The 16,293-nt window shown below is 35.8% G+C and overlaps 1 protein-coding gene across 2 annotated transcripts in view; it reads left to right on the forward strand.

Moving 5' to 3' along the window:
- Positions 1–16,293, forward strand: part of RPGRIP1L (RPGRIP1-like) — a 90,137-nt gene that overhangs the window by 42,560 nt on the left and 31,284 nt on the right. For both annotated transcript variants that reach the window (XM_008578260.1, XM_008578258.1), the window contains exons 15-19: positions 1,270–1,722; positions 5,176–5,327; positions 7,945–8,323; positions 12,796–12,986; positions 13,152–13,235. In XM_008578260.1, the coding sequence (XP_008576482.1) occupies positions 1,270–1,722; positions 5,176–5,327; positions 7,945–8,323; positions 12,796–12,986; positions 13,152–13,235 (1,259 nt within the window). The remainder of the gene's footprint in view (positions 1–1,269; positions 1,723–5,175; positions 5,328–7,944; positions 8,324–12,795; positions 12,987–13,151; positions 13,236–16,293) is intronic.

Here is a 16,293-nt window from a genome sequence, read left to right on the forward strand (position 1 = left end):
CACACACACACACACAAAAACAAAAAAAACCGGGGGTGTGGGGTGGGGAAGAAGATATAACAACTATACTTCCATGAAGTTGTTACAACAAGCAAACGGAAAGGACATTCTTGGGGGGGAGGGGAGAGAGGGAGGAGGGAGGGAGGTGTCTGTGATGGGCCATAATAATCATATACAGTGTATATTGACAAAATAAATAAATAAATAAATAAATAATAAAAAAAAATGGATCTGGAATTCAGGAAGGAAATTTGAATTAAAAATAGAAATATGGAAGCCTTCAGCATATTGATATTAGCAAAAGTCATAAAAGTGGATGAGATCATCCATGAGAATACATAGACTGAGAATTAAAAACAGATCCCCAGCAAACAGAGAAAGCGAAACCTCTACGGAATGAGAAGAGAAGTAGGAGCAGAAGCAGGGGAGACGATGACTTGGAAGCCACCGTAGGACAGAAGTTCACAGAAGGGAAAGTGGTCATCAGTGTCAGGTGAAGCAAAGGAATCAACTAGTACAAGGACCAACCTCCATTAAGTCTAGCAACTAATTGGTTATAGGTGACCTTTTCTGGAGTAGTTTCACAGAATGTACGGCAGAAGTAGTTTGCAGGAGTCACAAATGAGTAGTTGGAGACACACATTATTTCATTACTATATTAAGAAATTTGAGTTTAACATTAGGGAGAGAACATGTATCTAGAAAGAGATATTCTTTAAGAAAACAGCTTTATAGAAGTATAATTGACTTACTTTACACTGCACATGTTTAAAGTGTACAATTTGGTGAGTTTTGGCCTAGTATAAAACAATGAAACCATCACCATAATCAAGTTAATAAACCCCATCACCCCCAAAGGTAGAAAAGTATATATCTTAATAAGGTAAAGGGAAGGAGCCAGTAGAAGGAGAAATTGACTTTACAAGAGAGAAGAAGATCATGGGTAGAGCAGAGGCAGAGGAGCAGTTGGAATCTAGTTAGTTAGTTCACCTGTTCATTCAGAGGCCTTTTTTCCTTTTTTCTCTTTCATTTTCCCTGGCTTAGGCTATATTGCAACTGAAGTTGTAATTTTGTTGCTGTTTAATAAGTGATGTCAAAATAAATGGTAAATTTCTGTATAATAAAGTATTTACAGAGAAATGGTGTGGTCATAGAATTTAAGATTGAGACGATTCAAAAGTACTCAGACTTCCTACCACTTCAAAAGCCATTTTGCATATTCACATGTCAATATTTTAAAATCTCATGACTGCTTGTCTTCTCTTGCAGCCCAATTAAAAGATATTGCCTATGGCACCAAGCAGTACAAATTTAAACCAGAAATCATGCCAGATGACTCTGTTGATGAATTTGATGAAACCATCCACATAGAACGAGGTGAAAATCTGTTTGAGATCCATATCAACAAAGTAACCTTTTCTTCTGAAGTTCTACAGGCATCTGGAGATAAAGAGCCTGTCACTTTCTGTACTTATGCTTTCTATGATTTTGAACTACAGACAACCCCCCTAGTACGAGGCCTTCACCCAGAATATAACTTCACTTCTCAATATCTTGTTCATGTTAATGACTTATTTTTGCAATATATTCAGAAGAATACTATCACGCTTGAGGTCCACCAAGCTTATAGCACAGATTATCAAACAATAGCAGCATGTCAATTGAGATTTCATGAAATTCTGGAAAAAAGCGGTCGAATATTTTGCACAGCAAGTTTGGTTGGTAAGTACAATTTGTAGCCTTGGATGTTTTAATCACTATTTTGATTTCTATATTAAAATGGTGTTCTACATTAGTTTCTTCTTTTATACATCAAAGGTGCCTTTAGGGTAAGGACAACCTTCTCTGCCCACCATTGATTAGACCATCTTAAATGTCATTAATGATGTCAGTACAATGACTATTAATTTTTTTTAACTTATAACTTCAGATGTGTATTTACCATATTGATACCCTCATTTGATTAATTATTAATTGTAGTACATTCATCTTTTTTTTTTTTTTAAGTCCCTGTGTTATCACTGTTACTAGGCACTGGGAATACAGTGGTCAGTGGTAAATTAGAAAGACAAAGCCCCTGCCCTTGTGTAGTGTTGCTTTGCCCCCCACGGATTTGTCACCCACTTCCCCTGGGTGACGAGCCGCAAAGGATTACTCAAAGCCCATCTCTTCTGAGCAGTGAGAAGCCCCGAAGTAGTTAACTTCCCCGGAACCCTCAAGCAAGAGGCATCACTTCTTGGAAAATTAACCACAAATTGAGGTTCTCTTCCTGCATTTATTTTCCAGACCAGGGAGTTAAAGGAAGAGAACATAGGTGGGGTTATAGTTTAACAATATAGGCTGGTAACTTTTAGTGAAACAAGTCAGATGACATTCCAGTAAGGCAATTAAGTGGTCCTATTAACAAAAGCTTGATCTTAGCAAACATTCCTTCTCCCTCCAGAAATTTTCCAGTATCTTTACATTTCAATCAGTAACTAGTCTGTCCTTGAGCCAGCAACCTTGCTGTGCCACAAGTCTTTATCTTACACCAGAGACTTTATAGCCTGAGGAAAATTTCCTGTCCTCCACAAGGTCAGTATTTGAAACTGCAAGACTTTGGAAAACTAGGCCCTATGAAGTACATTTGTTTTATGAATCCTCTACAGTGTAGCTTGCCTTCTATAGCGGAAGACAGGCAATAAAACAAGAGATAGATGATTGATAGATAGATAGATAGACAGATAGATATACATACACACATACATACATATATACATGTCTTGTCAGATATGAAGAAAAATCAACCAGATAAAGAGGGTCAAGACTGAGATGGAAGGTTGCTAGTTCCGATAAGGGCTTACCTGAGAGGGTGACATTAGTAAAAACCTGAATGAAAACCCATGCCATGATCCAGGGGAAGAATATTTCAGGCAGAAGAAATAGCAAGTACAAAGACCTCAGGGAGGAACAAACCTGATATTGGAGGAATCGCAAGAAGGCCGGTGGCTGGAGCAAAGATGAGATTAAAGCAATAGGCAGGGACCAAATCATGTTATACAGCCTTGTAGGTCATAGTGAGGAGTTTGGATTTTTTTTAGGTTTTAGAAAAATTATCCTGAGTGCAGTCAGAAGAATAGTCTGTAGGGGACGAGAGGGAAAATAGGACCATTCTCAGGTTATTGCATTGATCTGTGTAAAGATGATGGTGGCTTGGATTAAGATAGTAATGAAAGTGGTGATAAACAGTGGTCATATTCAGTATATATTTTATTAACTCTTCCTTCAGCACTTGCTTATCAATTGAATGTGAGGTAATGAAGGAAAGAGAGGAGGCAGGAATTTCTGGCATGAGCAACTAGAGGAAAGGTGATGCTCTTTATTGAGATAGGGGAGACTGGGATAGAAAGAAAATCAAGAATTCTGTTTGAACAAGTTAAGATTGACCTGCCTATTAGACATCTAAGTGGAGATGTCAGGTAGGCAGTTGGATACAAAAGTCTGAAGGTCAAGGATGGAGATATAAAAGTGGGGGTCATTAGCGTTAAGCTGTGGGCCTAGATAATGTCACATAGAGAATGAATGTAGATGAAGAAGAGAAGATGGCCAAGGACTGAGCCTAGGGAAAATCTGAAAATTTAGGGTTCGGGAAGAGGAGGAAGAGCCAGCAAAGGAAACTGAGAAGTTGCCAGTGATGTAGGAGGAAAGCCAAGAGTATGTGGTATTCCAGAGGCCAAGGGAAGAAACCATTTTAAGAAGGAAGGAGGGTGAATTAGGGCCTGGTGTAGGACTTTATTTTACCGATTGAGTGATTGACTCTCATAAGTAATTTTTCACATGACTCAAAAATCAAAAAGGCATAAATGTCTACCTCCGTCCCCTGCCCACCAGCCGCCCCAGGTCCCCACACCAAAGGTTACAAATTCTTCCAAAGATATTTTATGCATATAGAAGCAAATAGATGTATGCATTAATATTCTTCTTTTAGGGCTTTTTTTTTAATGATGATTTCTCTCTTAGTCTGTTTCATGCTGCTATAACAGAATACTTGAGACTGGGTAGTTTATAATGAACGTAAATGTACAGCTCACAGATCTGGAGGCTGTGAAGTTCAATGTCAAAGTGCCAGCATCTGAAGAGGGCCTTTTTGCTACATAATAACATGACAAGAAGGGGCCAAATTTACTCTTTTATGAAGGCACCAAATCCACCCATGAAGGTGGAGCCCTCATGGTCTAATTACCTGTCAAAGGCCCCACCTCTTAATACTGTTACAATGGCAAATTTCAGCATGAGTTTTGGAGGGGATGGACATTCAAACTGTAGCAGGCAGATATTAAATCTTGTTTGTATGGTGATGAGAACAATCCATTAGCAAGTAAGAAGTAGAAGAAGTAGGAGAAAGTAGAGGTACTATTTTCAATAATAATTATATTGATAGAAACTATGGCCCTTTCCCTCAAGAAACTTACAGTGAGGTGGAGAATAGACTTGTGAACAGTCAGGCCAAAGCAGTCAGTGTTCTAATTAGAACATACAAAGTCTGTGAAGGAAGCTTAGGTTCTTATATCTCCTGGGAGCTACAGAGGAAGTCTTCACAGAGGAGGAGGGAAGAAGAACTGCCTGAGGTGACAGGTGTACTGAGGGTGTGCAGGGAAACATCACGCAAAGTTATATTGCATACGGTATATATTTGACCTAGCCATGGCTTTTTTCCCCATACTTTTATAGTAGAGAAATGAGAAGTTGCCAAAAATTTCTTGAAAGTTGAATTAGAATGTGAAATATCACATTTAAATAATTTTGGGATTTCATATTGTAAGTGTCAGACTACATTGAGTACAAATTGTTTTTTTAAAAAGTACTATAGCATCAAAAATAATCTGTGGAATATTTTATTCAATGTTTATATTTTTCTTTATATTTTAGAAGGATTGAAATAGTAAAAATTAGAATATCACAAACATAGCTTGACATAGTTCTTTAATAATATTTCACATACAGTGAAACTCATACTTCAGAAGTATGTTTTCTTCATCTCTGTTATTTTCCAATCACACAATTTGTGCAAGTCATATTATTTTACTTAGTATAAAATTTATAGTTTTAATGCATAATACCATTGATGTATTTTTTACTGGTACATATTTTAATTTATGGGACTGTTTTAACCGTGGGCTATGTATTGATTTGTAGGAACTAAAGGAGACATCCCAAATTTTGGCACAGTGGAATACTGGTTCCGATTAAGAGTTCCCATGGAGCAGGCAATCCGACTTTATCGAGAACGGGAAAAGGCCTTGGGATATATAACATCAAATTTTAAGAGGCCAGAGCAAATGAAATCCGTAAGCTTGTTTGACTTAAGGCCCTTTTATGACATAGAAATTTTATAATATTTTCTTTATATGTTATTCTTTAACTGAAATCATTTTCTTTCACAGCCATCAAGTGGCTTTTTTTAACTTTTTATTTTGAAATAATCATAGACTCACAGGAAGTTGTAAACACAGTACAGAGTACCCTTCACCCAGTTTCTCCCAATTGTAACATCTTACATAACTACAGTGTAATATCAAAACCAGGAAATTGACCTTGGTACAATCCTATTAACTAGGCTACATACCTTATTCAAATTTCATCAGTTTTTATATGCTCTCATTTGTGTGTGTACATCTGTGTAGTCCTTCTATGCAGTTTTATCACATAGATAGATTTATGTAACTGCCACCACAATTAAGGTACAGAGCTGTTCCATCAACAGGAACTTCTTTGTGCTACCCAGGGCACCTTTGAATAATATAATCACAATACTGTTATCACACATCAAAAGACTTTTTTTTATTTAACAATTTCTACTGTTAAGGAAATAAATAGCAATTATTGGATTATCGGTTATTGTCCTTTTTCCAAACTATTTCTTCGTGTTAGTTTTCTGAAATGCAAAATAGTATACAAAATGAATACTCTTTTGCTGAGAACTGGGAGTTTAAGTGCAATTCCTCGGGGCAACATTTCCCAAACTATGTTTCATGGAGTCTTAATGACCATATTTCCAAATGAATTCTGTGATCCAGTAAATGCAGAAAGCACTGAATTGAACAAAGTTAAATAGGATTCTCCACCTTTGAACTTCTCATGTATAAAGTGAATCTCAACAGGAAGCATAACGTATGCGATTAATGTTGAATATCAGAAAGACAGAATATTGCCATTCCCAGATTTTAGAAGGTCTCCTCAAGTCATAATCATCTTACCTTTTTTCTCTTGGAACTATTCCCACCACCAATCCATGGGGTCAGGCCCCCAAGTGGCCAGGTTTATGTTAGGTGATCTTATTTTCTCCCAGTCCTCACCCAATTATAACTAATGATTTAGGAATATTCACGTGATGTCAACTGGGCTAGTCAGCTTCTGCCTTCTGAGATGAAGAGAAAGCAAGACTATTTTGCCTAGAACTTGTGAAATTGGGAGCTAGGCACAGCCATTCTCTACCATATTAACTAGCAAAGGAAAGAAAGTGAGTCTGAAGAGAGAGAACAATGAGCAAGTCACACAGAGAAAAATGGAGACGAGATGGAGAGTAAATTCTGGTGGTTTTCTAGTCCCACTACTTTCCTAAGGCCCAACCACATTTCTGATGTACAGTCCCAAGAAATATCCCTATTACCTTATATTAAAGTCCCTTTTTTGTTGTTTCTTGCTAGATGGATTAGGTTCTATAACTTTCACTTAAAGAACTGTGACTAATATAACACCAATTCCCGAACTTAAGAAAGAATGGAACCTGCTTCCCAGAGATCATGTTTTTGGCCAATATTCTTCACAACATACTTTGGGAAATACTGTTATGGAAATAGGAATTAGAAATAAGGAGACCAAATTATTTCTTTGGTTTTGTAGTTTTAAAGTTTTTAGAGTCCCAGTTTCTGGCTTGAATAAGTCATTTACTGGTGGCAATTCAGTTTTTGTGGGTAGATTGGTGGGGGGGAGTGGAGGAGGTACTTTTTAAATCGTTCCACTCTTCTATAGCTGAGTGCAAACTAGCTCTGGGAAAGCAGTACTGTGATTCCCTTCTCAGGTTTCCCCTCTCCACACCACCAGATGTCTCCACTGAGGAGATTATGACCGTGATTGTAGCTCTATTTTTCCTTCTCCAGTAAACTTCCATTGGAGTCAGGAGTCTCAGATGGCCAATCCGGAGTCAGAAATTCATAGGGATCACTTTGTGGGAGGTAGAAAATTCTCCAACATTAAAGGCACTGAAACTAGCATTTTTTTTTAAATCACAGATCACATCAGCTATGGAAAATTTAACAGTTACTGCAGTTTTCTAAAATATTTGTGTGCTGGCCATCTCAGAAATAGTTCCAAAAGGGGCCTTAGAGTAGTTTCCAGCTCTACCTAATAACTCCTTTTGCTCATCTCTCGTCTGTGTCCTCCCAATCCTAGGTTTTTATCTCTTCAAGGTTTATCTCTGATCCGGTTCTCTTGTTCTTATAGCAGTTGGACTTTGAAATACTGGCTAATCTTGGCCTCAGGTATCTGCTTCCTAAGTCCCCAGTGGTTCAGGATGAGAGCCAACCCACACATTATAAAATCATCACTCTGGATGGGCAAATTAATGTCCTGTAGTTAGGACATTCATCTTTGGGCCCATCACTCACTTTACTCTTTAATTATTAAATAAATTAAAGAACAGCAGATTAACTTTTTTCTTGGTTTTTTTTTTAGCACCAATCTACATGTATGCTCAGTCTTCTATGTTTGTTGCTAATAGCAACATATGTTCTAGGAAATATTGATTTTAAATAAGAAACAAAGATTCTTTTACTGAGAAACTAACTATGAAGTGAACATGTGCAGCTTTTGTCCATTTACAAAATTATTTTGTTTGGGGGTTGGCAGCTGTGGTTTATCTTTCATTGTATTATTTCTATAATATAAATATGTATGTTTTTCCAGTTAAGTCAGCAAGCACCCAAAACTGCTCAGCTCAGTTCTACAGATTCCACAGATGGCAATTTAAATGAACTTCACATTACAATAAGATGTTGCAACCACCTGCAGTCACGAGCAAGCCACCTGCAGCCACACCCCTATGTTGTGTACAAGTTTTTTGACTTTGCAGACCATGATACAGCCATCATTCCCAGTAGCAACGATCCACAGTTTGATGATTATATGTGTTTCCCAGTGCCAATGAATATGGATTTGGATCGATACCTTAAGTCAGAGTCTCTGAGTTTCTATGTGTTTGATGATAGTGATACCCAGGAAAATATTTACATAGGAAAAGTCAATGTGCCTCTGATTTCATTGGCACATGACAGGTGTATCTCAGGTAAGCCTATGTTCTTGAATCCATGAAACTGTAAAACAAAACTAAACTATGCCTCAATGTTGTGGATATGATTTGTTTAAAACTAGTCTTTCTAATCTCAATCTTTAAACTTTAGGCCTATAATACCTTTTTTTTTTTTTTTTACTTATTTTCTTAGTAGTTGTTCTAGGGATTACAAATATGCATCTTAAATTATCAAAGTCTACTTAAAGTAAATATTAATTTAATTCCATTAAAATATAGAAAGTTTCCTGTAATATAATTCTATTCCATCTCCCCTCCTTTGTGTTGTTATTGTCATATATGTGTATATAATATGCCTATGCATATTATGAATCCAACAATACAGTCTTATAATTATTGCTTTATATAATCTTATATCCTTTAAAGAAGTTAAGGGAAAGGAAAATATATATAATTATAGGAGACTTTGATATTCACCTACATATTTACCATTTCTGGTATTCTTTATTTCTTCCTGTGAATTTGAATTACTGTCTGATATCATTTCCTTTCTCCCCCTCCTTTATGCTATTGGCATATATATTTTATCTTCTTATAAGCCCAATGATATAATTTTACATTTATTATTTTATGCAATTGTCTTTTAAATCAATTAAAAGGAGGAGAGAAAAAATGTATTTATGCTGTCTTTTACAGTTACCTTTATTTAATTACCTTCATTGGTCTCTATTCCTTTGTGTGGATTTGAGTTACTATCTAGTGTCTCTTCCTTTCAGCCTGAAGAATTTCCTGTGATATATCTTGTGAGTCAGGTCTTCCTGGCAGTTAATTCTCTCAGTCATTGTTATTTGGGAATGTCTTTATTTTCCTTTATTTTTTGAAGGATAGTCTCACTGTATATAATATTTTTGGTCAACTGTTTGTTTTACTTTCACCACTTTGAGTCCATCAGACCATTGACTTCTGATAATAAGTCACCTGTTAATCTTATCAAGGGTCCCTTGTATTTGGCGCTGTTCAGATTTTCTATTTGTTTTTGGCTTTCAACAGTTCGACTGATGATTTGTCTAGATGTGGATCCCTTTAGGTTTATCCTACTTAGAATTTGTTGAGCTTCCTGTAAGTGTAGTGTAATGTTATGCACCAAATGTGGGGTTTTCTGCCATTATTTATTCAGTTATTTTTTTCCCCATTCTCCTCCTTTTTGGACTCTCATTATGTTTAATGGTGTCTCACAGTTCTTTGAGGTTCTGTTCATTTTTCTTCATATTTCCTTTTATTCTTCAGATTGGATAATCTATACTGATCAGTCTTCAAGTCCACTAATTCTTTCTTCTGCCAGCTCAGATGTCCTGTTGAGCCCCTCTATTAATTTTTTCATTTCAGTCGTTGTACTTTTCTGCTCTAAAATTTCTATTTAGCTCTTTTTTTCATATATATTCTCTATTTGATAAGTCATTGTCGTCATACTTTCATTTACTTCTCTAAACATGATTTCTTTTAGTTCTTTTAAACTATTGATATTAGCTGCTTTGAGGTCTTTTTCTGCTAAGTCTAACATTCTGGATGCCCTCAGAAAATGTTTATTGATGGCTTTCTTTCCTGTGGGTGTATCACACTTTCCTGCTTCTTCCTATGTCTCATGAATATTTTGTTGAAAACTGGACATTTTGGATAATATATTGTAGTACCCTCCCAGGGTGGTAATTGTTACTGTTTTTGTTTGTTTGTTTGGTGACTTGCCTGGACCATTTCTGTACAGCCTATTTCCTCCACTGTGTATAGCCACTGATGTCTCTGCTATGTTTTGTTTCTTTGTTTACTTTATTCTTTTTCAGTGTTATTTTATCTTTTTATTTTTTTATTTTAAATTTGAAATTGAAACATTGACTATATATTTATGGGGTACAGAGTTATATTTCAATATATGTATACAATGTGATGATCTAATCAGGATAAATAGCATATTCATCATTGCAAAACTTTATGATTTCTTTGTGATATGAACATTTGATCTCCTTTCTTCTAGTCATTTTGATAACATGCAGTAAATCATTGTTAATTACAGATTACTGGGTCAACTGTTTTCCAATAGAACTTATTTTTCATATGTAGCTATAATTTTGTGTCCATTAACCAGCCTCTCACTATCCCCCAACTCCTCCCATCTCCTGCCTCTAGTAACCACAGTTCTTTTCTCTCCCTTTAACAGTTTAAGTCATTATTATTATTATTTATTTATTTGGTTTTTGTTTTTTAGCTCCCACATATGACTGAGAACATGTGGTGTTTCTCTTTCTGTGCTTAACTTATTTGTTTTATTCTTGTTTTGATTTTAAGCATGGGTCAGCATAGCTTAACGGTCAGCGATTGATTGTTCAAAGTTGTGCTTGTATATGTTTGTCTATGGGTCAGTCTATGGCTTAGGAAATGTGTTTCAAGTTCAATCAGTCTACATGTCTGCCTCAGCTTTTACTTTCTACATTTACTAGGCCTCTGGTTCAACCAGGGGAATGCTTACTAGGGTCCTCTTGGTTTCTCCTGAGCATTGCCTACAGCTTTCTGCATGCCACAGCCTTCCATATTCCATACCATGAGGCATAAATAGGATCTTAACAAGGCCCAGTTTGGTTGTCTTATTCCTTGAATCTTCCTTTTAAATTGTTAGCTGGCCTTCTGGTCTTTTGTTTGCCCCAGCCAGTATAAAGACCTCAAGCTGACTGCAGTGTTGGCCTTCCCTGATTGTTTGCCACTGAGATTGCTATTGTTTTTAACAAAGCCCCTGGGCATGACAGTAGCTATACTCCATTACAAATAAATTTTGCATAAGCTGCCGGTTCTCATAGCCTACCCCACCCTGGTAGAACTTCTGCATCGTGAAGCTTAGGGGAAAAGGGGAGGATGAGAATAGTCCCACAGACTCCTCCTGTTCTTACTGAGGTTTAGTAGATTTTCTTGAGCAAATGCTTCTCAATTTGTTCTACACCTTTGATCATTTTCCAGAGTCCTTAAATAGTTGTTTTGATCATTTTGTTCAGTTTTATCATTGTTTTTTAGGAAGAGGATTTATTCTGCCATAACTGGAAGTTCCTCCTGTACCTGTAATAGAAATTTATCACCTCCCTATATTCCACCTATATCCTTTTGTTCTGCTAGAGTTTTGGGGTTTTTTGGGTTTTTTCCAGCCATTAAAAGAGGTATCGACACTTGAGGTCCAAGTACAGGACACCCCTAAACAAAAGTTGTGCTTGAAATATAGGGGTTCTTTTTCTTTTTAATTTATTTTTATTGGCATATTCATTGTTACAAATCATACTTACTCTTTACGCCCTTTATCCAATCTCTCCCTCTCCCTTCCCCTCCACCCCTCCCCATTCACCTCCTCCTCCTCCCAACAACCATAGATTTGTTCTCTCCATCTGATAGATTAACTGTTCCTCTGTTGGTCTGTTGCTAGATGATCTGTCCAATACTGAGACAGGTGTGATCAAGTCCTCCTCTATTATCATAAATCAGATGATGCTTCTATTACTCTGGAGTATGCTTTGTGGAGAGAGAGGACCTCATTTTATTTTGGTCTCCACTGGTACCTCTCCTGGTATCAATGCAGTCGAGAGTCTGGCATGCCATCTGCACGATGGCTGTGACTGCTGCCGTAGAGACTAGCCACTTTTGCGGCAGCCATGGCTATTGCGGCAGCTATGGTGGGCTACCTGTGTGGAAATGGTGTTTTTGGTGTGCTCTTTACCTGGTTGTAGCTGGGTTCGGCTTCCGTCAGCTCCATGCCTCAGGGCCCCAGCAGGGCCCCGAGGCAGTGGCGGCAGCTTGCCTAGTGGTGGCTGGGAAATATAGAGTTTTTTTAGTCAGAGACTTTTCATACCCCAAAATCTAGTGCAATGATTAAAATTTGTAAGTCAGTATTACAGATTTAGCTAGGTAGTACTTCTTGTTACCATTATTTGTTTTGGATAGTTTATTTTATGGACATTTTTTGTTTATACTACTGTTAAGTTGGAGTAATTTAATAAATCCCAGTAAAATTTATTTAAAATTATAATAGAATTATATAGTAATATAAAGATTCCTTTAGATGTATAAGTTATTTGACATTTAAAGTTTTAATATGTTTTTCTTTACACACAAGTCTTGCAAGAATATTCAAGTCAAATTGAAGTTTCATACTTGAGCCATAAACCAGATATCTTAGAGGAAGGCTAAGAATTCTGAATAATGTCTGAATTTAATTTCAGTGAATTAAAATATTTATAAATTCATTTTCACATCTTTGACGAATCAGTATTAAGGCTTCAACTTCTGAAAGAAGTCTTCCTGAGAGATGAACCTTTTATAGATCCTTTTGTCTTTATTTTATTCTCTAAGTCATTTGAGTTGTGACTAAAAACCAAAATTATTTTTAAAGTTGGGGGCAGTTTTTTGTTCCTCTTTAATTCTTATGGTAATAAAACTTTACTCTAGCATTAATTGAAATTATTTTTGTAATTCGACAGGAATTTTTGAGTTAACAGATCATCAAAAGCATCCTGCAGGCACCATTCATGTTATATTGAAATGGAAATTCACTTACCTCCCACCGAGTGGATCAATAACAGCTGAAGACTTAGGAAATCTCATTCTCAGAGAAGAGCCAGAAGTTATCGAAAGACTACCTCCAACATCCTCTGTTAGCACATTAGTCGCAGTGAGTAACAGTGACTTTGAATTTCCTTTCAAATATAAATCTTTTAATATAAAACATATTCAAAATATAAAAAAAAAGTAAAACTACTCAACCAAAAAAAATAGCTGAAACCTTATCTGAAATGTAATAACATCATACTGAGTCTGACATACTGGTTTATTTTAGGCACCAACACCTAAACCAAGAAAACGTGTAACACCTGTAGATAAGAAGGTGTCTTTTGTGGATATCCCACCACATCAGAGTTCTGTAAGTAGTAAACACTCAAAATACTGTTTTGCTTTTTTCTGTAACAAAAATTTGAAATAAAAATATAGGTGTACTATACCCTACCTGATTTAAGTGGAAACAAGTGAAGTACATCTTTTCTCTTTAAAATGGTAGCTTTGTAATTTGGCACTAGGTATAAGTGTTAACTGTCCATATTCTTTGATCTAAACCCTCCCGTGGCCCCATACCTCTCTCCAGCTACTGCCCCAATCCTCTACTACATTTACAGAAAAGAACGTCTTCAAAAAAGTTGTCTAGATTCTGTCTCCCTTTCTTCATACCATTTCTTGAACTCATTCCAATCAAGTCTTTGTCCTTCTTAAAACTACTCTTGCTAAGGTCACAGTGACTTACTCTTTGTCATATCCTGTAGTCGATTCTTAGTGCCCATCTTAATGTCCTAGTAGCATTTGACACTCACTCTCTCTTTTCTTGGCCTCTGAGATACCACACCTCCCTAGTCTTCCTTCAACTTTACCAGTTATACTTCTCACTCTTCTGGACCATATCTCTAAATGTACAAGTTCCTCAGCAGTCAATCCACAGACCTCTTCTCAATTTATATCCACTCTAAGAGATCTTATCCAGTCCCATAGTTTAAGAGGCATCTATATGTTGACACTCCCGTATTTATAATCTCTAGCCTCAACCTCACTGCTGAATTCTGTATTTATTTTTACTGCTTATTTCACATGCAATGGGTGTCTAATAAGAATTTAAACTTATCATAGCAAAAACCAAACTCCTGATCACACCAGTGCTCTTCCAAAATTTTTTTCTATAACACTGAAAAGTGTTTCCCATTCTCAGTAAATGACATAATCATTCACTTCATTGCACAGGCATGAAATTTTGGAGGCATCCCCTTGACTCCTCTCATTTTCTCACATCCTACATCCAGTTCATTCACAAAAGCTGTCCGCTGTACTTTTTTTTTTTTTTTTTTTTCCCCTTTTTGTCTTTTTTCGTGACTGGTAATGGGATCGCAACCCTCGGTGTCGTGCCCACATCGCGCTCAACCAGTGAGCGGACCGGACTCTATATGGGATCCGAACCCTCGGCGGGAGCGCCGCCACACTCCCAAGCGCCGCACTCTACTGAGTGCGCCACCGGGCCGGCCCGAGCTGTACTTTCAAAATACAGTCATCACTCCTTATCAAGGGAAGATTGGTTCCGGGACACTCCCATACCAAAATTCATGGATGTTTAAGTTCCTTTTAATAAATGACATTGTATTTGCATATAACCTGTGGACAGCCTCCCATATACTTTAAATCATCCCTAAATTACTTATAATACCTAATACAATGTAAATGCTATGTAAATAGTTGTTGTATTGTTTAGAGAATAATGACAAAAGAAAAAGTCTGTACATATTCAGTACAGATGCAACCATCATAGGCCTAACTACATTTTGATCCACAGATGGCTGAATCTGTGGATATAGAATCTGCATGCAGAGCCAGCTGTATTCACATCATCTACACTGTTACCACTCAAGTCACCATCATCTCTCATGTGGACTTTTAAAAAAATATATTTTCGTTGTAATTGACATTTAACTTATGTAGTGTAAAGTACATATATCTTAAGCATACAGCTCAATAGATTTTTACATATGTGTACACCTGTGTAATAACCACCCACATCAAAATATTCTGTCTACCCAGCTCTTATAATAATGCCTAGCATATACAGAGCATTTAATGTGTATATATATGTGATAAATAAATGAATTCAGTAATTATAATTCAGGAGATGTTTTATAGCTAGCATTTACTGAGTGTTTATTATGTGCCAGGCACTAAACTAAATGCTTTATATGCTTGGACTCATTTAATCCTCACAACAACCCTATATAGTTTATACTAGAATTATTCCCATTTAAAGATGGGGAAAATAAGTTATAGAGGTTAAGTAACTTGTTTCTGTTCAAAGTGTTAGAACTGGAATTCAAACACAGGTACTCTGATCCCTAAGTAAGTAACCATGAGTATTAAAAGGACATATATACATAGAGGTGTTTGTTGTAATGTTAGTCATAATATTCAAAAATTGTGAACTAGTGAAATGTCCAACAGTGCAGAAGTTCATTAAATCATGGTACAACTATCAATGTAATATTGTGTTATTTAAAATTATGTTTTCTTGAAGTTTCATATCAGGATAAAATATTTATGTTACAATTTTAAATTTTTTAAAATGTAACAGTATATATTATGTTTATAATACAATTACCACTGTGTATTCAAAATTTTTATTTGCATCAGAAATAAATTTTAAATAAATAGAACTCTAACAAGTGATTGATAGGTATTACCATTGGGTAGGAATATGGATTTGTATTAATTTCTTTTATATTTCCTTGTTTATCTTTCACATTTTCTATATTGGGCATATTTAGCTTTGAAATAGTAAAAATTTAAGTTACATTGAGTAATGTATAATCATCAGAGAAATATTAGAAAATATAAATAAGAAAAAAAACAGTAAAAATTAAATTAAATTTCCCCAAATTTATAACTCAGAGACAGTTTTCATGAATTTCCTTTCATACTTCTCCCTATGGAAATATGTACATACGTGTGTTTGATTGTGTATTTGTTTTTTAACAAAACATGATACAACTATAAATATTGTTCTGTATTTAGCTTTTTTACTAAACACTATATTATATACTCTATAATGTCAGTAAGTACAGATCTACATCATTTTTTTTCATGGTTACACAGAACTCGGGTATTTAGGTGAACCATATTTTATTTAACTAATGCCCTGTTGGACATTTGCATTGTTTTCAGCTTTTTTGCTATTATACACAATGTTTCAATGAACTACACTTGCAATTCTCAAATTGTATCTATATATACTTTAAAGACTGTAAACCATTTTATAGAAATATACTAACTAAATTCTGTGTTGTATGAGTAACTATTACATTTGCAGCCAGTTTTTATTAGTGCACCTATATATGTAAAAATCTTAGAATCACTTAGGATTTAGTAATAAATACAATATAATATACATCCATGTTTTC

This window comes from Galeopterus variegatus, unplaced genomic scaffold (assembly GCF_000696425.1).
Source record: "Galeopterus variegatus unplaced genomic scaffold, G_variegatus-3.0.2 Scaffold1652, whole genome shotgun sequence".
NCBI classification, from domain to species: Eukaryota; Metazoa; Chordata; class Mammalia; order Dermoptera; family Cynocephalidae; genus Galeopterus; species Galeopterus variegatus.